Raw genomic sequence first — 25,035 nt, 5'->3', positions numbered from 1 at the left:
ATATAACATTATTCAAAAATCCCATTCCTAATTTAAATTTTATTCACTGAAGATTCAAGAACAGCACTTGAAGAATCAAAAACAACTGTCAGTTAACGAGATTAATTAATTTTCGGATAATAGACTCCAAACATGGCTTTGTTAACAAGATGGGTAGCTGAGGTGTAAGTCCTTTTGAAAGCTTTTAATATTTATCTCAATGTAACTTTTCATCGTCAGTCGCCTGGGACCTTGTAATGAAGCTTACTTTAACGCTTGTAACTCTTCTCCCATTTCAATCAAAATACTAAAAAAAAATATATTTGAGTGTGTTTACTACTAATTATAGGGGCACATAATGTTCGAAATTATTTCATTAAACGTCAATTATAGTTTTTAACCGACTTTAAAACAGGAGAAGGCTCTCAATACGTTTGTATTTTTTTGTATGTGTATTAATAGTAATAATAATAACGCACACACTCAACGAAGCCTGTTTCGCGGGTGCCACAGACATACACATAGACAACCACAAATTGCACCCAAATTCACGATAGAAATAAATGTAGGCCATACAAATATTTCTCTCGGTCCGGGAATCGAACCCGGAACCTCTGCGTGGCAGTCCGACATGGTAACAGTTCGGCCAAGGCAGTTAAAATGTTACACGATTACTCTGATATTTGTGATCTGATTACGGTGATTCTTTTTTGTAAGAAAGGGGGTACTTAAAAAATATTCCACCTCTATGGGTGGTAAATTAAAAGATGAATCTGGTTTATTTCATTTCATCTTATAAACGATTTAAAAAAATGTTATGGTGCCCTACCGCTTTTCTGACGATAGAAATGGCAGTGTTTTATAGAACAGTTATTATTTTTATTACAACAAAATTTGATGATGATGATAGTGTTTTGAAGAATTTGTGTAGCAGTTCAATGCAAAGGTTCAAGTGATCTGCCACGCAGAGGTCCTGGGTTCGATTCCCGGGCCGGGAGAAATATTTGTGTGGCCTACAAATATTTCTCTCGGGAGTTTGGTTGTAATTTGTGGTGTCTGTGTGTCCATGCCACCCGCGATACAGGGTTTCCTTTCCATTCCTATGATAAAAAAAACTAGTAATTGTTTAGTTCTATCATTCATAAGCTTTATACGTATTTTATGTAACCAGTCATCATCGTCATGAATCTATTTACACGTCCGACTGCTAGGCACGGGTCTCCTCTCAGGCGAGGGTTTAAGCCATAGTAAACTTTAAATAAATTTCGCGTCTAAATTCCGAGAAACTCAGAGGTGCGAGGCCAGGGTTCGAACCCAAAGCTTGAGAGGCGATTGGTCAAACTATTAAGCTACCACGGCTATAGTAACCAGTGTATGTGTGTGTTTTATTCTAGTGGTTAAAGGGCGCACCCTAAAGTTGTGAACAATTTGTTTTTGTGAGAAACAACTAATCGAATTCAGGATTATTTACAAAATATAAACAACCTCGCAAGACCTCACTAGCTCCAAAAGGCTTTCTTTCTCATTAGAAATCTGCGCGCAAAAGTGTTTTTTTCATCCTAGCGTGGAAAAGGTATTTGAAGTTTGAACCTGATGATGGACTATGGTGCACCTAACTTTTTCTTTCGATAAAAAAAAATTTCACGTTCAACTACGCGATTTGACGTACATTATACATGTAATATAAATCCGTTATATTTTTTTCTTATAATTGTTGACGTTAAATTGACAACGACAACTAATTTTGTTTATTAAAACTGATTTATTATAGTTCAACTGTTTTTCTTTCGTCTACCATTTTCCTCGCTATAATGAGGTGGAAAGTTGTGAGTTTTGCTCCACAGCAATGTTTCTCGTATCTTGAAACCCTCGCTACGCTCAAAATTCTATTTTTGAACCACTCGGTTCGTAGTTCAATCTTAGCATCCTTCGCTTGTCAGGTTTCAATACCAGTACTTGCGTCAAACAACAACTTTGCAGTCTTGCATAACAAATGACTACTGTTCCCTGATTCCCATAACTGACATGACATTGGCAAAATTCTACAAGACAAGCAAGAAACTTAAAAAATAGAATAGATTTTTTTTAAAAACATAATGTTACCAAAAATAATCTTTTAACATTTTGTAGTACCATCTGACATTTTTTAGATCTGTGTTTGATAGTAAGTACAAACGTGCTAGCGTTTCCCGACTACACTCACTCCCACTCCTGCGTTTTGCATAGGACTGACATTTACGCTAGCGCTGTCTTTTGTTACCGCGCAGAGTTATCACCGACTAAAGCGATCTTTTTATTTATTTTTATTTTTGTACTATAGCAAAATCTGATGGATTATGTATTAGAAGTCATGGAACAAAAGTTGTTGTTTAACGATGTTAGTAATTAAGTCCTGCGAGGTTGTTCGTATTTTACAAATAATCCAGTATAATAAATTTTCTATAACGCCGAATGAAAAACTGGCAACACCTATAGGGTCCTTAATTAGCATATTTCGCACTAGGTTACACAGTACAAATAAATTTATTTCTAAACAAAGAATTTGTATACTTATTTATGTTTCTGTCTATTGAATAATAATTTGTCTGCTTTTGTTTAGATGTTATACTATCTTCCAGGTCTTAAGCTATTAGTTAGTTGGGTTATATAAAATAAACGATATTTGTAATAATAACAGATTATAAATAAAATTATAAATACTTTTGTGAAAATACTTCATTAGTTTGTTGTTATTATTGATACAAAGATAGAACAAACACAGAGAAAAATCCGAACCCGAGACTATACGCCAAAACGAAGCTTCTGCTCTCCCAACTGAGCCACGGACTGAGTCATTATCTATTTATTTTTCAATTACCTTTCAGTTAAAAAAGTATCCACCATTTAACGAAAATTATTGGACAAACAAATAAAATAAATACAGCTCAGTCGCTCATTGATGATTTTTATCAATATAATACAGCAAAATTGTTTCCTCGTTTAGTACCAACCTATTTGTGTATAAATTTATTGCTATAAAATTAAAGATTGGCTTGAAAATTAATAACAAAAGCAATACTCACAATAAATGTTCAACGGCAGTCTGCTTTCAATGGTAGATTTGTTGAACTTTGAATGTTCCGCGCGACACGAGAGCACTTGGCCGTTGTGCTCTTTCAAAGGAGTCCACTGCAGCAACGATTGAGTTTCGTTGCCTTCGTCTAACTCCTAGTAATAAAAACATACAAAATATTTTAACAATGAATCTCCCTTTTTAATCACATGCACACGGAAATAAAATTGTAGAATCCGAAAAAATTATCAATAACTCTAGATTTAAAGAGTTTCATACTACTAAAATCCGAATGCATAATACCATGGATGAATATTTCAAGAGGTCTGCTGATCTCCATAGTACAGATCGTAACTCTGAATAATCTCAGTACCGAGTACTAAACAACCGACCTCAAAAGTCATTCATCCCCTAGTTTGCCACCCTTAGAGGTGGAATATTTTCTTCAAATTTAAGCGGGACCACATCTAAGGTACGCTCTTTCAAACAAAAAAGAATCATCAAAATCGTTAACATACATACAAAAATTATGCAGTCGGATTGAGAACCTTCTTCTTTTTTTTGAAGTCGGTTAAAAAAGGCCGAAATTCCATCTTGTATCTAGATGGCACTGATCAATAGCCTGGAAGTAGTGAATATTATGTAATTGACCGTGGATATCGATTAATTCCGCTTCAAAATTCAAGCAATTAGTATTTTTCCTTTTTTTTTTTTTTTTTTTTTTTTTTATGACATTTCCATTTTTTTTCCTTAATATAATATTATTCAAATATTAGCCCTTAACTATAGTCGTGGGTCCAATGGACCCAAGTCATTCTTTAAACTCGTGTAGGAATCGCAGTAGGCGATGCAGCTCTTCCCAGTCCTCCGTACCTTTCCGTGACACGCCGAAGAGCGCGGGAGATGGACGTGTTTTGCTCGCTGCTCCAAATGTAAGTAATGGATTACATGTGGGTCCAATGGACCCACGACTATAGATATATAAGCTTTTTTTGTGACATATTTTATCTATTATTGTGTTTTGTTTCAGTTTCTAATCATGGTGAATCAAAAAAATGTCTTAGTAATTCAAGAAGATACATTATAGAAATGGTTGAACACTGATTTAGACAGCGATGAGGGAACAATCGGTGAAAATTCTTTATCTGCACGCAATACTGTAACTTCAAATAGATAAAGAGTTTTCAAATAATGATGAGGATTTTATCAGAATTCTTGATCATGAAACGTCCTGAAATATCCGATAGCAAAAATCCTAATGAATGTTGAAATGATCTTTATGTTAACCTTATATGACCTGTCTATTTACATGGCATATGTGAAAACTTTGTGCTATTCATGTTTATAATTAGAATAAATTGCATGGTGTCAGTTTTTTTCACAAGGACATACCTACTTTTAATTTTATTTCAAATGTAAGAAAACAGTTTTGTTTTTAGATTTTGACATTTGTTTAATTTTTTATTGATTGTTTTTAGTTGATCTGATTTTTAGAAATAGATATTGATTTTTATATTCCTACCGTTAATTTTATGCAACACTGCATTTGTTAATGTTAAAATAATAATGTGAATAAAGAAATATTATAAATATATCATACCTTCTATTTTATCACCATTCCAAAATGCCTGAGTACATTTAGACCACCGAGTATAGAAGCGTTATTTTTTTCCACGACTATAGTTAAGGGTTAATCATGAGCTAAAATTATTATTTAAACTTTTACAAACATGCGTGTCAATAAATCGAATTGAGTGTTACAAATCAATTTATAATTTATCACTTGCTAATATGGGTAGATGGCGCTAATCCTACACAAAATAAAAGAATAGCCGGCACTATACATAAAAATTTGTGCGATAAGCGCCATCTAGTTGATTTGTTTATTATTTATAAATAAATTATAATTAATAAACAAATAAATTGCAGCTCGTCAATGTAAAACAAATTAGTAGTCAAATAGTTATTTATGTAAAAGCTATTTGACACTTGCCGCGACATCTGGTGTACCAACGGGCATTCAATAACCGACTACGCTATCTTGTATCGCAATTAGCAGACCTCTTGACTTATTCGTCACAATACTGAATAAAACAGAAAATAATAATAAAATTGTAGACGAACACGAATTTATAGACTTAGCCACAAGCAAATTCTACTTATAAAGGGTTACAACAAATGAAACGCAATATGTATAATCAGTTCATATATGAATTATTTTATTTTATTTTAATTATTTTAATTACTTCATAATAAAACTTTGTACATAATGATCGAACACACACTTAAAAACACACTAATACACAAACAAATACTAACATTGCACAAACAATATTTTTCCTTTTTATTTTATGTTATTTTTTATTTCTTTTAAATGGATTTCGCAATCTATTTGATGGTTATCGCAATTGTCAATGTACAAGTGCATAATTCCAAGTTGCAAATTTGTATTTTCCAAGGCATGGAGTCCTGGTGAACTGAAATACAGACCTGAAATACGTCTATTTATTTACAGTATAATTATTTTTTTATGCATAGTTCTTGTTAGTTTGCTCAATCTACCTACATTGTGGTGAGAAAATAAACAAACTTATTATTATATTAATTTGTATTGATGCTTGTTTCGCTTGGTGTAAAAAGACCACACATCTGCAAAATCTGAACTTTTCAGGGGAGACGTTTAAAAACTACGAACGAAATTAATCGATAACTTTTTGTGTTTAAATAGGAGTGATAAAATTTAACACTTACATAATTTTTTTATCAAGTTCGTATTATTTGTATCACTCTCACGTGATAAAAACACTTGACGTATGATCATGTCGCACTGCAATTTCAAATTCAAAATATGTGTATTTTTATAATACCAAGTGACGGAACGTACAAGTCGTGCAGTTGCAGTGCAACTCAGAGCTTTTAATCACAAAGATGTTAGGGGCACAGCGCTTGTTATCCTGATACATAAGATGACATGTGCCTGTAATTTCACCAGCACTCTAATACTTCCCTGAACGAACTCTTTCACAAGCAGCTCTACTGCTACTAAATTCAAGATTATATCATTGCTGCACGCAAATTTTATTCTCTGCACGTCAATAAAACCGTCGTTAGAAAATTGTAACAAAAAATTAAAATATGTGTCCTTAACTAAAAATGAAACAAACTTTATATGAATTAGCTCTGGCCAAAACAGTCCTTACTTAAAAAGATGAAATTATTTTTTCTTTTGTTTGTGTATATATTTGGCTAGTAGGAATATGTTTACACGTCTGTAATAAATTTTAACCTATACCTAAATTTTAATGACTTTTTTATGGAAACTGAGCGATTAATTTTTTCATTGATACACTGCCTGAGTACTAACTCAGGCAGTGTATGAACAGTTTTCACTGTTGTATGAACAGTGCGAGTATATGGCTTTATTGTACCAAGGTTACGAATGGCTGTAACATGTTAAAATTTATAATATTAATCATACTTATAAAGTCTATTATTCTTTAATGTGAATTGCTAAATATTCAAGACGTTCTTTATTATAGAAAAATAACATGATTAGTGTTTCAGTAAACAAATATGTTTTGGATAGTTCCCTGCTAATCTTTCAATTGGTTTTACAAAAAAAAAAAACTTTACGAGACATGTAAAGTGTAGAAATCAAGAAGCAATTTTAAATATGAAAAAAAATATTTATTTCCGACTTTTTTATTACATAGCCTTTGTTTAAATCAAACAACTATTGAAAGATTGCAGTCAACTAACGTTTGTTACTTGACCTTGCAGAATATTTTTTTAAATATTTTGTTCGTTCATTCACACATTACCGTTGTAACATTTCATAGTCATAAATCATATCTACTTACCCGCTGTTTCGCAACAGAATTGAGTTGCTTGCTGCCGAGCCACCACGTAATGGTGGCTGGCGGTCGGGCCCCTGTAGACCGACACCATAGCTCAGCTTTCCTCCCCACTGAGAGTGGCTGCTCTCTTGACAGTATTTCTACTGTCAGTGGCCTCACTGTCAACGTAAATTATTCAGTTACCTACACTCAATGGCAAAGAGGCAAAAAAAGAACAAAACCTGCCTACATTCATTATTCTTGTTAACCCACACACGATAATTTATTGAATATGTAATTAATGAATACGAAAACAGTCTGAAATATTTATTATACAGAATAGAACTTAACTGAATGCCAAAATGGTAGTGGATTATATTCCTTACGCATTAATGAAGCCAGTAGATTTATATACAGTACACCTATATCAAATTGAACAAAATTCGCGGCTTTACCTTCCGACATATATTCGACACTCGAAGCCCTTTTTACGAGATCAATTTCAAATTTCTTTACTTATTACGTTTCCCTCTACCCCATAATAATGTTAAGAAACCATTTTATTCCACATGAGTTCGTCGAAAAATGTTTAAAGAGATGTTTCGTTGTGTCTTAGCAACTAAATATATGGATTGTGTATACAGATATCAGATTTTAGAGAAAAAGTTTAATCAAGTTTGGCAAACGCAATTATCATTAATGTGTACTTGGCTAAAATTATAAGACGAAAGTGGCTTTATCCAAAATGTTGTACTATATATATATATATATATTACGATACAGTCAAAATACCGTTAACATACTATATAATTACATTAGTCTAGATAACAGATAGTAAGGCCCTTTTCACACGCTCTCAATTTCCTTAAAAACGGTTTCCGTGTTGGTTCACTATCTACTTGTGAGTTGGTTAGCTATAGAGCTGCTATTGAAATTTCATTATAAGTTTTTATAATTCTGCTCTTCAATATTGAGTCGGTGACATGTTGATGGAGTGCATTAATATTATATATATTTAACTTGAAGTCTAAATTACTAATTTAAGATAAAAATTAAGATAGTAATTTTCATGGAAGATTTAGTAAGGCAACATTGATAGTTAGTGATTGAGTTATATGAATATTATCATAATTGCAATATAATCTCAGTGGAATCTTAATGGAATTACAATGACTAGTGGCTTCAAGAAAGTTAGCAGATTTGGAGCCTGTTCATACGCGTATGTTGAAAACTAGTGCATCAATTTGTTTAATATAATCTTTAGCAAATGTAATAAAAATAATATGTTTTAAATGTGAGTAGTGAACAGTCATGGAAACCATTAGTTCTTATAGAAACCGTATGTGTTACAAAGGCAGATTTTAAGTGAATTTTTATCGCTTAAAACCGTCAATAACAATATATCACATTTTGCGTGTGTTCGATAAAAGCGGCACAATGTTACTTCTTTTTGCTTTGAGTAATAAATTCTTTGTTATGTAAATAGTAACATATTTAAGGAGTATATTTAGAAAAATAAGTGACCAAGTTCTTTGAAGAAACAGGTTCTGAAAATATTTATACACAAAATATATAATATTTTTTTATGTTTTCGTTATTTGATGGTAGTTTATATTGAACTGAAATTAGTTATGATTATTTATGTATATTTTTTCTCTGTTTTTCTACCACATTTTTAGGGACTCTACACATTTATTCACATGGAATAGCCTTGAGCTCATCATAAAACTTTTATGTCTATGCAATAAGAGCGAAAAAAGCTCGGGTCGCGACGTGAAACGCACAACGTCATTTTCGGTCTTATAAGGATGGACATAAAGCTTTTTCTGACCAGCTTAACCCAAATCCGTGTCGTTAAGTGTGGTGACACCCTTAATTATAAAATATTTTATTAACCAATAATTATATTTAACAAATCACTTTACATTTAGATCGTAGTCACAGTAAACGCCGTCATAAATTTCGTCTGCTTAAAGGTAAAACCACATAAGTGACATTTTCCACAAAAAATCTCCAAATTATGTACCAGTTGTAAAAAAATCTTCAGATAAAAGTCTTATTAAGTTTATAGCTTTTTGTTATTGAGTTTTACGTGCAGAAAGATAGTGTTTTCTTACCATAACTATATAAATTACACATTTTTTTGTGGAAAATGTCACTTATGTGGTTATACCTTAAACAGACGATTTCATGGGATGTTTCTATCCATGATATTGTACAACGTTCGGTCACTTAATTATGTTTTAAATTAGAGAAAGAAAAATCGAAATAAATACGGTTTCCATTTATAAATTTCTTTGGAACCATAGGTAGTTACTCTATAAAATATCATAGTATAAAGTATGTATATAAATAATCTTTACTTTCTTTTTCTTCAATAAATTTGTCTTGAGGAAAACAGGAAAACATTTCTAGCGCGCGTCAAATAAGCCAATAACGCTGATGGAACATTGAGTCGGGCACAGAGTATCTAGGAAAGTAGTTGTTATTCTCCTTAGTGTCATGGGAGCATGATTGTTATTATAAAGAAAGCAAGTGTGTTGTATATATATCTATTCATACATGTTATTTAGTTATTTTATGGGTTTAGTCAGGTATTTAAACTGATTCGATTTGTAGGATACAAGGACGTAAAGAGAAGCTGGGGGAGGAAACGTTATTCAAAACTCTAACTTATTATTCTCGTAATGAAGTAACTATCTATGAAAACGATTAGGGAAATTACATAATAAAACGTGAGAACTAAACCAAATAAAAAACTAATTACAGCTCTGCTAATGATTATAATTCTGTTTAAATTTGTTTAATTTTAAATTTGGAATAAGTTTGGAATCCAAATTTATCTACGATTTTTTTTGGCTAATCAAAATTTTCGTGCGGTTTTAACACGTAACTTTAAAGAAGAAGTTTTTTCTTTTAAAATGTTATTATTCCAATGACAATTTTTGAAATAGTATTTCAGCACGCATTTTAAGAATAAGCTTAGTTATAAATTTACAGTTACAATTCATGAAGTAAAACGCCCAGAACTGGCGAATCATAAAGGTCGTATTTCATCATGATAACTAAACTACACACATCTTTGGAAATACATCAAAAACTATTGCAGTTACATTGGGATGTGTTACGTTATCCATCGCATTTGTATGAAATAGCCTCTTCAAATTTTCACTTGTTTCGATCTTCACAAGATTCCTTTAACATGATTTTGATGATAAAAATACCATCAATCGACACTTAGAGCTTCATTTTATAAGTAAAGATAGGAACTTTTATAAAAGAGCGACTCAAAAATTACTTAAAATATGAGGCAGAAGATTGTAAATCACCATGATCAATAAGTAATTGATTCAAGTTTGACATTAATTTTCGTTTATATTTTGATACCGCACGGAAATTTTGGCTGAACCGTGCTGGATTCGATTGTATAAGAACGATGCCGACGTGAAATATAATAGCACCATATTATAAACAAAAAAAATACTCACAATAAAGGTCCACTCGAACTGAAGTTCTCAAAGGCGGTGACATTAAAGTATTATCCGCCGTACATGTGTACAAATTCGCCAATTTTGACCGTGTTGCGTTCCGTATTGACAAGGCCAACGTCCTAACTGACCCTGCGGGCTGAAGTTCACCAGCCCCTAATGTAGCCAGTACTGTTTCTCCATGGAGCCACTGGATCCTTGGCGTTGGATTACCTGTGGTATCAAAGAAACTTTGCAATCCTGCAGGTTTACACTAAAGATTCAAAAGCAATTCTGTGCATATTATAAGAAGGATCCAAAATTCAAAGTATAAGATTGAGACTATTTATTGATAGTATGTTGCCGTATTTGATAGCAAACGGAGTTATTTTTGAATCTACTGAAAAGCTGACCGTATGATTTTAACATTTTTATCAGGTAAAGGACTATATTGAGTTATGATATCATTGACTTAAATATAGCCATTTTGATCATTTACACATAAAATGTTGTTTTTCTGAAACAAGACAGTGACAACATCTTTCAGAACTTATAGTTTCCAAGGTCTTTAAACCTTTGATGTTGTTTTCAGTTTCTCTTATCAAGTAATGACACTCGTATTATATATACTACGATGTACAATTTAAATCGCTTAGTTTGTTTAAAAATATATAATATATAGAAGTGGGCCAGAGAAAAAGGCTCTTAATCCGTATTTTAATTAATTATAAAAAGCAGATCTCAAGGCGCCCGAGTGAGGACGGAAGACGGCTTTGGACGCTACTGGAGATTTCCGTCAAGAAGGCGTGCAATAGGAGAGATTCAGCCCGGATTGTACGTACACGCTGAACTCAGAAACTCTTCGTTCTCGTCGATGAAGATTGATTATTCATTGGTGGAGTATCTTTGTGCAGCCATTTGGTTGGCACTGTGCAGTGAGTGCATGTGTAGTGAGAGAGATATAGAGTCACCAGGAGGATAATTACAAAATTCCTTGGATTGACAGTTTCTCCAAATGCGTCAAATATGTCATCTCAAAGTCCATTCCTCCGGTGGACTTTGAGATTAGTTAGTTGACGACAGCTAACATGAAAGATTTGAGGAAGGTAACAAGTCCAAGTAGGGTTTCAATACCTGTTTTATGACTTGAGCTTTTACAGGGACGTAAATCTTCAAATGAGACATAGGCGTTGAGCCGGTACCATGGAGCACAATATCACTTTGCGCATTAATCTGTTTTATATGACTTACAGGTGGTGAATGAGAGCGGAATTTGCATGTGCGAAGACAACATTAGCGTAGGTCATGATAATTGAGATGCACGTCTCACTGTGTTTCGAAACGAGAGCTTGCTCTGCCTTATTGAGGAAGAGGTGGATGTAACTCATGACAACATAAGCTCGGTAGCGAACGGTCTATAAACGATAGGTGCTAGCCAATGTATTTGGTAGTATTTCTCAAGGAATGTGATGGCGAAAGCGGGAGACAGGGGAGTGAAGCTTTGTACCTTACGGTTACGTCGAGTAAAAGACACTGCCTTATTTTTATTAGTGATACCATAGACTCTTCATTTGCGGAACTACTCGCCTAGGTGTGTGTTGGTGAATTGGAGTGTCGCGAAAACTAGCTTAGAGTTTTGAGTGCAATGAGAGCAAAATACAGATTGATGTCGGCAGGGTAACTCCGCCGTATGGCAGATTACATCTAGAGTGGATTGAGTTAAATTTTAAATTAGTATGAGACCTGGCGAGTTGGCTCAAGTCCCTCGAAAAGCTTTTACCATCAACTTTGAATTATAGGTAATTCATATGCATCTTCACGTTCACCTTGTAAAGCTTGCAGAGAAGATGCGGTTTTTGTGTGTGGGGTTGGAATAGTAAACACAAATGGCTGCGTCTTTTTTTTCGTAGCAAGTGCACGGACAGCCATCATTCGGTTTCAGTGGCGGTCGTCTGTGGAATGTGTCCATCTAAGCAGTGAGTTGCGCAATTAGTTCTACGTTCGGTGTACACGCCTAATTAGGAAGTTATTTGTCCTCGCCGCCAAGAACGGTTATTCTATGAACAATTTGAATATATTGCGATCTGGTTAACCCGTAACGAAGACTTTCTTGGGTCAGCGGTTCGTACGTTGGCCGAGGGACACAGGGAGGGACGTAGTTATCAGCTGTCACCTTAAGAATTTTGGGGTAGAGAAGCGGAGAAGAGGTACGATCTCGAAGCTATTCATACTACAATCTTATGTTAACCAAGTAAACACTTTGCTTACGTCTATTATTTTTTATTTTTATTATTATCCAGTATGATTATAGTTGCAGTTTTCCATAACTCATTATGATTGTAATATATCACTGATATTTTAGTCTATAATGTTGGTTTTGTCAAAATATGTGTCAAGAACATAAGTACACTATATCATAATATACATATATATCAAATTATTATCGTGTTCCTTCCATTTCCGTTAACTACGAGATAACAAGTTCAGAGTCGGATTTTCCTGATCATGGAATTTGGATTCTAAGTTATCAACTTCTTTGAAGTTTTGAAGTAACAGAAATAAATTTGGAAAATTCTAATGAAAGATATTTGTATTACGATGTTTCGTAGAAGTATGCTTTGTTCAGAGGCAAATTCTAAAATAATCATGATATTCCAAATAATTTCTTGTTAATTCGCTTTGTAAATTTATTTTATCGAATTTCTTTAAATAACTTAGAACAAAGGAAATGCTCACCTCGTTCCGAAGAACGAGCGCAAAATAAATATAATGGTTCTTTTGATTAATAGAACATCGCAGTTATTGAAAAATTTATATAAAACAAAAACATTCTCCTAAAATATTTCAATACAGAAGAAACAAAGCATCAAACAGAATACTGTCGCATCAAGTTGATTGACGCAGTTGCCATCTGGAGCAAGCGAAATACTCAATGTAATAGGTATAGGACCGTCTTACTTCAATCAAATTATCATCTTTATATTCACTCTCTGTATTTTACTCCCATAAAGGTTGTAATAAAAAAGCCAATCTTATTTCAGCTATATTGTAACAATAATAAAATTAGTAATCGAATAATTTTAATCATGCCGGTCGCGTTTTAATCGGGTTTTAAACCATTTCTGCCCAAAATCGTGGGCGAATACAGAATTTGCCATAAAAAATAATTTTTGGACGACAGAGAGGCAACTCGACACAATACCACCTTCAAATCTTGTGGATTCTCACTACTAAGGATGCACTTTACGATTAAATTTTTATGAAGATCTATTCAAGTGCAAACGATTTAACGATTTATTGTATCGATTTATTTCAATGTTATTTTCTAGCGAATCGATTCAATATAAAGGCAAATCGAATCGTCTGCATCAGAAAGCAATAAATATTTTGTTATAATATCTTTTACATTTGAACAAAACTCGATTTACCACAAATATTTTGTTGTACATAGTTTTTGCCGTCGATTTCAGGCGTTAATGGGTTTTAACTCTATTTAAACTTGGCGTTAACAAAGCACCGGGTTAAGACTCGGGCGCTTGTCATCTTTGGATAGGTCTTATTGACCTGTTTTTTTTTATATTAGAGTTGAGCTGACCCGTTCATGTGCAGTTACAGCGTAAATTTACGTAGCAGACTATGATAGTACGAGGTACCCCTTTACGCTACATGTAATTCATAGAACCAAATAATAACGCACATATTCAACATAGCCCTGCACTGGGAAACCCTGTGTCGTGGGTGCCATGGACACACACATAGACAAACACAAATTGGAATAGAATAGAATAGAAATCGCTTATTACTACGCCACAACAAAAATATACAGAGTAATAAAATGAAGATAAAAAAAAGATGAAGCTAAATTAAAACAAAAAATTAAAATTAAAATAACAGGAAAAAAAGGAATAAAAATAAAATCATACACAACACCAAAGCAAATATTAAATATTCAACACAATTAGATTGAATGTCACGTGTGCGGCTGTGGCGTACTCAGCTATTGTCACCACCCATTACACCCAAACTCACGAGAGAAATAAATAATAATAATAATAATAATAATAATAATAATAATAACGCACACACTCAACATAGCCCCGCACTAGGGAAACCCTGTGTCGCGGGTGCCATGGACACACACATAGACAACCACAAGTTACACCCAAACTCACGAGAGAAATAAATGTAGGTCATACAAATATTTCTCCCGGCCCGGGAATCGAACCTGGGACCTCTGCGTGGCAGTCCGGCATGGTAACCGTTCGGCCACTGAGGCAGTTAAGGGTAAATAAGTTTAATAATAGGTTAAATAAGGACTTTACAGTGCGATTTCTAAGTGCTTCCTGTGTATTTGTCGTCTACTGCTTTTCCATGGATATGTATCAATGACATACCGACAAAAATTCAACGATTTATAGACCTTGAACATTTTATATTGAATTAATTTATGCACTACGGCGATAAAGCTATTGACAGTTTTGTGTAATGGAAATAATTTTTATTGAAAAAAATCTAGTGATTTTACTCAAAATTACATTTTTTTTATAATTTAAAAAAAATTCTCACCACGGTATGTTTGCTTCAGTGAATACTTACAATCTCAAGTTATTTCTATTATTTACATTTTTACTATGATTAATCAATGTTTACTAGGATATTATAATTGCAGAATATTCCTGATTAAATTGTAAAACATAGATAAAAAAAATTAGAAGTAAACATATAAAAAAATACTAACGCCAATTCAAAATTTGAATCGCTCTTTCAGGGACAGCCTGTATATGTCTACACAATTCTATTATCTTACAATAGAAACATGTACTTACCCCCGTTTACGGAACAAATAAGTTTGAAATCTCCCCCTTCGTTGTAAGGGCCAGCAATCCCGGATATTTCTTTGCCGTATTCGTCAAAGATCACCGGCTTACTCGGAAGCTCTGTGAGAAAGGAAGACAGATTTATTAAGGTTCATCCGTGCTCTAAGTAAAGGTATTGAGTGATTATTTAAGGTAAGAAGTCAGGGATTGATTGTGTATGTTTTTGTATGCTTTTGGTATTATTATTAGGTTGAAAGAGGTAAATTGTTTCTGCAAATTTTAACAGTTGCAGTGCTACTGCTGCTGAGTTTTAAATTGCAAAGACCTGAGGAGCACTGCCTCTGCGCCTATAACCTTGAGACATAAGTTGATAAGTCCCATGTTCCTACAGTTTCACCAGCACCCTTACTCTTTAAAATCGAAACGCAATTACGTGAGCATTACCGCTTGGCGGTAGAAATAGGTAAGGTGGCAGTACTTCCCTGGACGAACTCTTTCACAAGGAGCTTTACCGTTACGTACCTACTAAACGATATGTACATTACAATATAAAAAAAACTAAATTATACATCAAATAAACAGCTTCCGTTCAAATACATTCGTTCATTATTGGGCGTGTTTGTCTAAATAGCAGTGTTTACACGGATTCCCCTTAAAATGTTTTCACAATGAAAATTAAATCAGCACGCGGCGAATCGCAAACGACGAACGCTCCCCAAATATCCTAAATTGTAGATAAACAAACTACATTTCGGGTCGAATGTGGCCGAGGAAATGAAAATGTTTTCGTTGACTCGAAACAAAGGTTCGCGATATGAGTATTCAGGGGTGGTTCCCGGCAATCATGTGAAGCTTTCATATCCATTCGCCGCAACGCTGCTATCGCTTACTGAAAGGAACAGCTGCCACCCGTTCATTGTTTTGTCCGCGTCGTTAAAGTGCGGGTACCGAAATGAGAATTTCCCCCTTTAAAATATTCAGCAAAAAAATTGTCACATTTACATTTTTTTTGTCAAATATTAAACACTTAAACGTTAATTTGAACCTTATCTATCGATATTGCATATATCCAGCAATTGACACTACGCTAACACGAATTTTGTCCACATTGCGCTTTTAATACTAAATTATTCTACTAACTACTAGCTAAACTAGCTAGTTTAAATTAAATTCGAAATTAAGAACATACTAAACAATATTTTATAATTTACGATGATAATATGTCATCAAAACACTAAAGACTAGTCTATATTATGTGACATCGATGTCAGAATATAATATATAATACAGGATCCCTGTCGTATTGCCTTTATTCAAAAAGCAACAACATTTTTCTGGATAGAAAATGGCTACGTAATCTGATAATAGATAAAATCCATCTTCCAACATCGAAATAGTAAATAAATTGAATTGAGGATATGAGTTTAACCTTTTTATTGCAATTTCATAATCAACTTCGAGGTAGTACGAGTTATAAATATTGTGCTATTCTAACTGTTTAAATATATCTCCACATTTTGTTCAAAGATTTTTCTAAAATTGCTGAAACGTTAGTACCTTACCAATTTAGTACCAATTTAGTAATTGGTATATGTATGTATGTATACAGTATAACTTTTAAAATGGAGAACTTCAAATTCTTCCTAAGAGATTAACGCCTTTTTAAAAGAAAACTGTGCAAAATAATTTCCAATGAGAAAGATGGAGCCATCGTTTTTAATTTTTAAAACAATGCCTCCTTTCAAGGAAATGGCAAACTTTTAATTTAAAACTTAATCATCATTAAAGCGAATCTAGAGGCGGGATAACGAAACAAGACATAGCAAAGGCAGACGGTACCAGCGTATTTTTATTCTTGTCAATCATCAAAAGTTTTCTTCGTTAAAAAAACAAAAGTTTTTTCCCTCCAATGAAAGTTCGCCGTGTTGATTTCACGGGGATAACGGCTAGAAATTTAGGGGTTCACTTAATCAAGATAAATCTTAAGTCCGAAGTATAGGAGGATCAGATATATCGTACTGTGGATGACTGTTAGGTTTTGTCTGAATCCACGTAATGGATTCTTTTGTTGGGATGTTCATTCGCTGATAATACGGTGAGCCACGTGAACCACGATGTACGCGAACTGATAAAATTATTCGTTAAAAATATGTAGAAGGCTGTCCATGTTATGCGTAATTTTACTGTAGCTATCGTTAAGTGCTAATTGGTTTATACCATATTACCCTTTATGACTCTAACACGCGTAATCAACATTGAATTATTTACATCATAATATAGAAAATGGAATTTTAAATCGAATCATGAAAACAACTTTTTCCGTCAAAATTGTTAACTACGTACGTCCATTAAATTCACTCAAATTCCGTACCGCGGTAACTAAACATTACCGCTGTACGGAATGGAAGGACATTTTTTGTCTCGTTTGTAGTTTGTACGTTAAACAATTGACATAAAGTTCATTATACTTTGGATATAAAAATCGCTTCCATGACATTCCGCCACAATGTAAATTGAGACTTATGTCCATTTGCACCAAATTGAAGTACGTCTTAGACCAATACTTAAATATACAAGACATTTTTAACACAATGTATTAAGAGTGTCTTTTGCAATGCAAGCATTGGTTTAAGACATATTTAAGTTTAGTGCAACGTAAAAAGTGGATAAGTGTTGTAAAAGACGGTATGACTTCGGCTTTGAAATCGTGTAAAAGTTTTTGTAGGTTACTTTAGTTAAGGCATTAACGTATACTCATAACGTTCCTACAAATTACCATCACAATGGATTTCTAATTTTGGTACGACTTTCCACGTGTTAGCGAATCGTGACATTTATTTATATTATTTTGTTAAAAAACTTACTTTGCTTCATTAAGAATTAGTTTTATCGAATATATAAATAAATCTATATTACTTATCATCACCATCGCATTACGGAACACTAACAGGCAGTCGCCGTTACGAAATGCATCTTTGACTAGAAACGACGTGGTTTTGTTTTGTTTTGATTTATAGTGAAAGATCTTATAATATAATTAATAACAGTCACTGGAGTCTCATTTCTACGTCATCTATGAAAACCTCATACATAGCTTTGGCAGTGCTTAATTTTTTCTTTTTTATCAGGAAAAGATATTCAAACATTCAAAAGATGTGTGCGCTCAGGCATCACCTTTTAAATGTTACCACCCAAAGAAACTACCTCTATAATAGGTACCAATACTTTGCAACAAATATTTCATGATAGAATTTTTTTTATCAACGATACGAATAAGGTAAAGAATACTATCATAGTAATTGTGACGAACTCGATGGTTCAACGATTTGCATTCTAGGCGCTGGATGAGGAGGATTTGGGTTCGATTCCCAGTTCACAATTTAGGGAACTTCTGGTCTGTTGTTGGTACTGTCTGGGTGTTCTAGGTACTACCCAGGAAAAATCCAATACTCTGGTTAACATAGTAAAATAATTGAGACCAAGTAAAAGGTGTGGTTGTGGCGGCATTACACTATATTACATTATAATGAAAATGTTCATAGAATAATTTATTTCGGATAAAAGTAAACGTTTACCATCAAAATTTATAAACATAAATAGATACCAGAAGCCATTAATATCCGTTCATGTCATACTAACCTTAATATTATTGATAATAATCGCATTGATACACGCACATGTATACCATAAACAATTTTTTTACTTAAACTTATATTTTGAATTTTTTACCAAAATAGTTTTATTGTCGCTGTTTATTATTTGTATTCTATTAGTCTATTAGGCGTTCAAATAAAAGGTATCTTGAATACAATACTAAATTTACAGAACCGACAATGTGTTTAATAGTTATATAATTACTTTTTTCCACTATTGGCCCGCGCCCTCGGGCGTCGTCGTTCCAAAGAGCCTGGTTACACGTCCCTTTTGGATAGCTAAGATTATTATTTGGCAGAAGTAGCTGCTACCCTTCTAGTCATTCAAGGCGTCAACAAGGCGGATTGAAAAGCTTCTTAGCGCGGAGCTCCTTCATTTATTGCAATGTAAGTCTATTTTTGTTTTCTTAATTACTTAAATTGTATCAATATTAAAATTATAAAGCCACGTGCATTGATTGATGTATATTAATAACAATGGTTAGCCTATATAGTCCTACTACTGGGCACAGGCCTTGTTTTTCTTCACCGAAAAACACACAGTAAATGTCAAATTATATTTCGCACATAGATTCCGGAAAACTCAGAGGTGCAAGCCCGAGTTCGAACCCACGATCCCCTACTTGAGAGGTGGTAGGTCAAACCATAATGCTACCACACCTTGTTAATGTATACTAAACAATATTTTCCCGTAACTAAATGCACTAAATGTGTGAAAAGTTAAAACAGTTCTAAACGCGAATTTCCAAAAGTCGTCAAGTAAAAATTATTAATTTTGGTGATCAGAATAAGCCCTTTAGAATTTGACATATACTCTATGTATACAAAAAAATTCTGTGCGATATAAATTTTATTGATAGAGCAAAAGAAATAACAAGTTATAGAAAAAATAAGGGTAAGAAACTAAATCCAATAGTTTCTAGTACATGCTGATCGATTTAAAAGTGGATTCCTTTTGGTCGTACGCGAATGTTTTATTTCGCTCTGAACCTTTATAACTTTGTTCAAAGAGCCTTCGTGTTGATTTCTGTAGGATAAAGCCGTAGAAAGTTTAGCCAGCTATCGCGATTGACTCACGTGACGTATGATTTTGCCGTTCTCCTCTTCATTCAAGTAAATTGTGTCTTTATTAATCATGTACATTTATGATCGAAAATGCATGTACGCATTTCAGTTTTCTAAAAATATTGCATAATATTTCTTCAGACCACTAAGCCTGTAATTTCTTATTTATGGCATTGCCTATAACCTTGTAATGCCCCCAAAATAGATATAATGTGAAATGATTCTGAGCCAGATAATATTATTCCTATGATCACGTAAACTACCAATGTACATTATAATAATAATATCGTATTAAAATTTGGCGCTATAATATTCTATATAACCATAGAGTATCTAGAAAAATACATTTTTCATACAAAATTGAGGCCATACCATTTCTTGAAGCATGTAATTATATATAGTACATTTTAATGAACATTGGGTGTTTAGCTATTTTCCCATTGTAATTTAGGTTTTCGCGATTGTTACACATAGGAAATGAAACTATTTTTCCGAATTTAAATCGCGTATATTTGTTTTTCAAACAAACCGACGTTTCGGGCCCTTTACAGGTCCCATGGTCACGGGTGACTGTATAAGTTTATACTAAACAAAAGTATCATTAATGGGTCCCATTTAAAAGAATAATTTTTGCTACCAAAGAGGTTGTAATTGCTTTCTGAAAATAAAATATAATTGAGTCAACCGTCACCACGGGACCTGTAAGGTCCCAAAACGTTGGTTTATTTGAAAAAACAAATACCTATACGCGATTTAAATCCGGAAAAACAGTTTCATTTCCAAAAAAATATTTGTTTTAAAAATTATCACTTAAGTTCTGTTCCGATTCGGGAGAGCTATTAAAAATAGTAGTTTATATGACTGTTACATAATGAAAGGCATTAAAATACTAGTGACGGTTTACGAAACGAGGCGACAGGCGAGTTTCATAAAAACATCTCACGAGTGTTTTAGGGCCTAATTATGTACAGTTACATACACTACTTTATCTACACCCATATTATAAGCTCTCTTTGATGTGTTCAGGAACTGCATGTACGACTGGTGAAATAGCGGCAAATAAAAACTTTTCTCACGCATGTCACACAACCGTAGTTTTTGTTTTATATTCATAGATAAACTAGAATCGACCCCAGTTATCATATCGTTCGATATCAAGTAACGTGTAAAATTGTCAAAATTGTTTACTATTGAAATTTGATTTCGAATAAAACTTCATCTCGACTGATGTTAGAACTGAGGTCGAATCAAATTGTTTTGTTTTAGAGTTGTTCAAAATTTGAATGTAATAATAACATCGAATTCGATGTTATTATGAAGCAATAATAACATTTTCACAGATAAGAAATTTGTTCTAACAAAATGTTTACCTTTATGCTGGTCGTAATTTGCGGTTTTTGAACGTTTATGATATGTTTGTAATTAAAAGATATTTTCTACAAAATGGTTTTTTACGCTGTCTTAAAAACATTAATAATTTCCTAAAAATAATACTGATGTAAAGTAGCTCAAAAGTTAAAGGGCCATTTATGTTTGAATAGTATAATTTACTTACTCAAAAGCCTTCGTTTTATGACCAGCTTTATTGTCTTTAATTAGTTTAATATTACCTATGTTACCCAGTACAGTATACACACCCAGGAATTACAGCCTAATTATAATCACGCTAAGGCGAAAAAACACGTTTCGACTAAGTATACATTATTGTGGATTACACACATTACAATAATGAGTGAATGAAAAATTGTGTCATGGTACTAACATGGTATAATAAGATAAGTATGGTGTCACTGTACGGATGCACACATTCGCATAACAATGTAAGGCGCGTGTGATGACGTGTGCTACGCAACGTGAATGCATCGCGAGATTATGCGAATGCGTGCGTCTGTACACGGCACGCGGCGAGCTTGCCCACATACAAGCCACGCTGCAACGTTTGTATGGAGTTACTATACTTGATTTATCATACTATGGTACTACTAGTATTGTTGCAGGGGTTTCTTAAACTGGGTTTATCTTATTCAAATCCTCCTGTGTTAAAATCTGTGTTAAATCACAAGATTTAGGAAGTTGAATCTTAATCCAACTTCCTGTAATTATCGTAATGCAAACAATTTTGTATGTAAGGTTTTCCAATACCGACTTTATCCTTATTATAAAAATTCACTCTTCCACATCAAGTCTCCTTTATGGTTATATTGTTTGCTTATCTCAATATTACGACCTTCGATACAAAACATCAAAGAAAACTAAGCATAAGAATAATCCTCCCATGGAACGAGCCTCGAAAGCATACCATAAAGGTAATCCGATTTTCGCATTATTCTATCCGAAAACACCCTCGAGATGCCCTCAAAGTCCCCATAAAATTTTAATTTCCAAACTGACCCACATTTTTACTGTCAGCGACCGAACGTAAATCATCCCAGGCTTGTTCGGACTTTTCCTAAAGTTTTCGTGTTGATTGTACCAGGATAACAGAGGGGTCAAGTTTACGATCGAGCTAGTTTTTATCGAGATTGCCCAAGACGGTACGGCGACGAGTTTTCATGGCTTTTGTTACCCTAGTGCTTTGGGTGAATTATTTTATTAAAACACAAAAAGGAGAAGCTGGTTTGAGATTAGGTGAGAATTTAAAGTTTCGCCTTTCTTTTTAGAGATTGACTGTTGAGATAATCTGATAACTGTTTCGCTGGTTACAGGATAAAAGGCAAATTTATTGTTTCTTTCAGAACTAAAGTTTTTTTAATGTAACCTTTTTTTAAGAAGAATGTTTTATAACACCATTTTTCGTCGCAGCTGGAATGGAAAGCGCCGTGTAAAATATTCTTTGTACAAACACTTTTGAAGTAAAAATGTAGCTGATTTTCCTTAAAGATTTTTTGCTCAATATTAATGGTAACATTAAAAATACTTATCGAGTTCTTAGGTTTTCGCGATTGTTACACATAGGAAATGAAACTATTTTTCCGGATTTAAATCGCGTATATTTGTTTTTTCAAACAAACCGACGTTTCGGGCCCTTTACAGGTCCCATGGTCACGGTTGACTGAGGTGGTACAGTCTTCAACCAGTTATGTCTAATATTAATGCAAACCACCCTATTTTTTCACTATAGTTACAATAGTTATTAATTAAATACCTTATTTTTAATTTTACAAAGAAAACATTCCAATTTACGCTACATTAAGTTTTACAAATTATTTTATTGAATGAATTTTTATTAAGTTTAATTTATTATTAATTATTAATAGAAATTAGAATAAACTAAAACATATTAATTAGTACTGCAGTCTTATGTCTGTTTGGGATTTTTCATTAGAGGAAATACTGGATCCCAAACTGGTGGTACGGAGAAACCATCTTCCCTGTTGAAATTAGGTTGTACACAACCCTTGAAAAATGTATAAAGTTTCCGTTGGCGGACTATAACCTAAACTCTCTTTCCATAAAGGATATCCGTGTCCAGCAGTGGGATACCCGATTATGGATTGACTATGACAAAGTACACATCGCATGATGTACGCTTTTATATAAATTATTACTTTACCATTTGGACAGAGTCAAAACACGCGTTAAATAATGAAGAATCAATGAACGTCTAATTTAATGGTAATGACATAATTCAATTACGACAATTGAATTTTACTTGTCATCATTTGTCATGTAATGTTTTTATCGTTTATGGATCTAACGTAATGGAACGTAAAATTTAAAGTACCTAATGACTTTGTTCATTGCAGTCGTCGTAATCGATCGAAAGGTAACATTGATCTTACCGTTTCGGTTCGATTTCATTTCGGCTTTGTAATTATTTAGAAGCTAATGCTGATTTATAATAATGGTTGTAACATTAGAATTAAAGACATATATTTAAACAGTGTTTCAAGGTTTCATTCAATTTTTCATTAATTATAAGGTGGAATAACTTAAATTATCGCCTTTAGTTATACAGAGTTCTTAGGTTGTCGCAATTGTCACACATTAGAAATGAAACTTTCGGATCTAAATCGAGTACATTTTTGTAGTTTTGTTTACCCGGTCCCTGGCAAAGTTTAAAAAAAATTAACGTAAAGTATTTACTCTTATAATCACTCACTTTTGTAATTTGTGCATCATTTCAGGGAAGTTTCCTAAACCTCTGAAAAAGGCCGTCCGATATACAAAGGCAGAGACAGCCACCAGTGTCAGAAACAGTCAGTTTTAAACTATCTATCTAAAATATTACAATAAATCGACTCATCCGTAGAACAAAGATCTTTGTGTAAGACTACTTATTCTCAGGACATAGTACATTTCGTTCGTTCTTCTTCGCTGTGGATGTCAGATCGATCCTTGTTTGATTTTATATTTCTGAAATGAAATAAGGTACATGAATTCTCGACACACCTTTACGTGGGCCTGAGTTTGAATAACGAAATTATTCTCGTAATGTACCTATTCTTCTTTCGCTATGCAATCACAACGGACTCTGTTCTTCGGATGAGTCGAAATTTTAAACAACAGTTTGACTAACTAAACATAAACGCACACAATAAAAAAACAATACACGCAATTACTTTGTCATAATTATGGAATCTCCACAAAGAATATAGTAACCAATTTCACCAACCTGTTAGGATTACAATTAGACGTAAAAATTATGAACATTTTCCTTCATTTATCTAAAGCACTTGATACTATTTCGGTACTCAGACTTTTATCAAAGCTAGCTCGTGTTGGAATCCGAGGATGGCCTTGGACATATTTACCGATTATTTCACTGATCGTTACCAGTTTGTCAAGATTGACTCAATCTCCACCGATGAGGACAGCCTCATTTTTGGTGTTCCCCAGGGAAGCATTCAGGGCCTCACCTTATTGACGATTTATATCAATGAGCTTTACCAAATTCTGCTGGAAAATTGTAATATTTTTGCTCTCGCTGACGAAACTGTTTTACTATATATATAATGTACTAAATAAATAGAATATTATAGTATAATTTTTAAGTTAACTTATGTTAAAATTACAGAAACACTAATTCGCGATATATATAAAACCTGAATATAGTACGTATTTGTTCCACTGCATCAAGTTGTACGTTGAAAAACAAATGTGATTTTCCCATATAAACTACAACATATATATATATATATATATATATATATATATATATATATA

At 33.3% G+C, this 25,035-nt stretch overlaps 1 protein-coding gene across 2 annotated transcripts in view; it reads right to left on the bottom strand.

The window, feature by feature from the left end:
- Positions 1–25,035, bottom strand: part of LOC113235116 (nephrin-like) — a 292,525-nt gene that overhangs the window by 69,111 nt on the left and 198,379 nt on the right. For both annotated transcript variants that reach the window (XM_026470692.1, XM_026470693.1), the window contains exons 5-8: positions 15,161–15,271; positions 10,356–10,568; positions 6,892–7,046; positions 3,042–3,186 (exon numbers count right to left, since the gene is read on the bottom strand). In XM_026470692.1, the coding sequence (XP_026326477.1) occupies positions 3,042–3,186; positions 6,892–7,046; positions 10,356–10,568; positions 15,161–15,271 (624 nt within the window). The remainder of the gene's footprint in view (positions 1–3,041; positions 3,187–6,891; positions 7,047–10,355; positions 10,569–15,160; positions 15,272–25,035) is intronic.

Source organism: Hyposmocoma kahamanoa, unplaced genomic scaffold (assembly GCF_003589595.1).
Source record: "Hyposmocoma kahamanoa isolate Upper Pololo Valley unplaced genomic scaffold, ASM358959v1 87, whole genome shotgun sequence".
In the NCBI taxonomy this organism is placed as follows: domain Eukaryota; kingdom Metazoa; phylum Arthropoda; class Insecta; order Lepidoptera; family Cosmopterigidae; genus Hyposmocoma; species Hyposmocoma kahamanoa.
The sequence above is the reverse complement of the archived record's forward strand: the minus strand, read 5'-3'. Positions and strand labels throughout refer to the sequence as shown.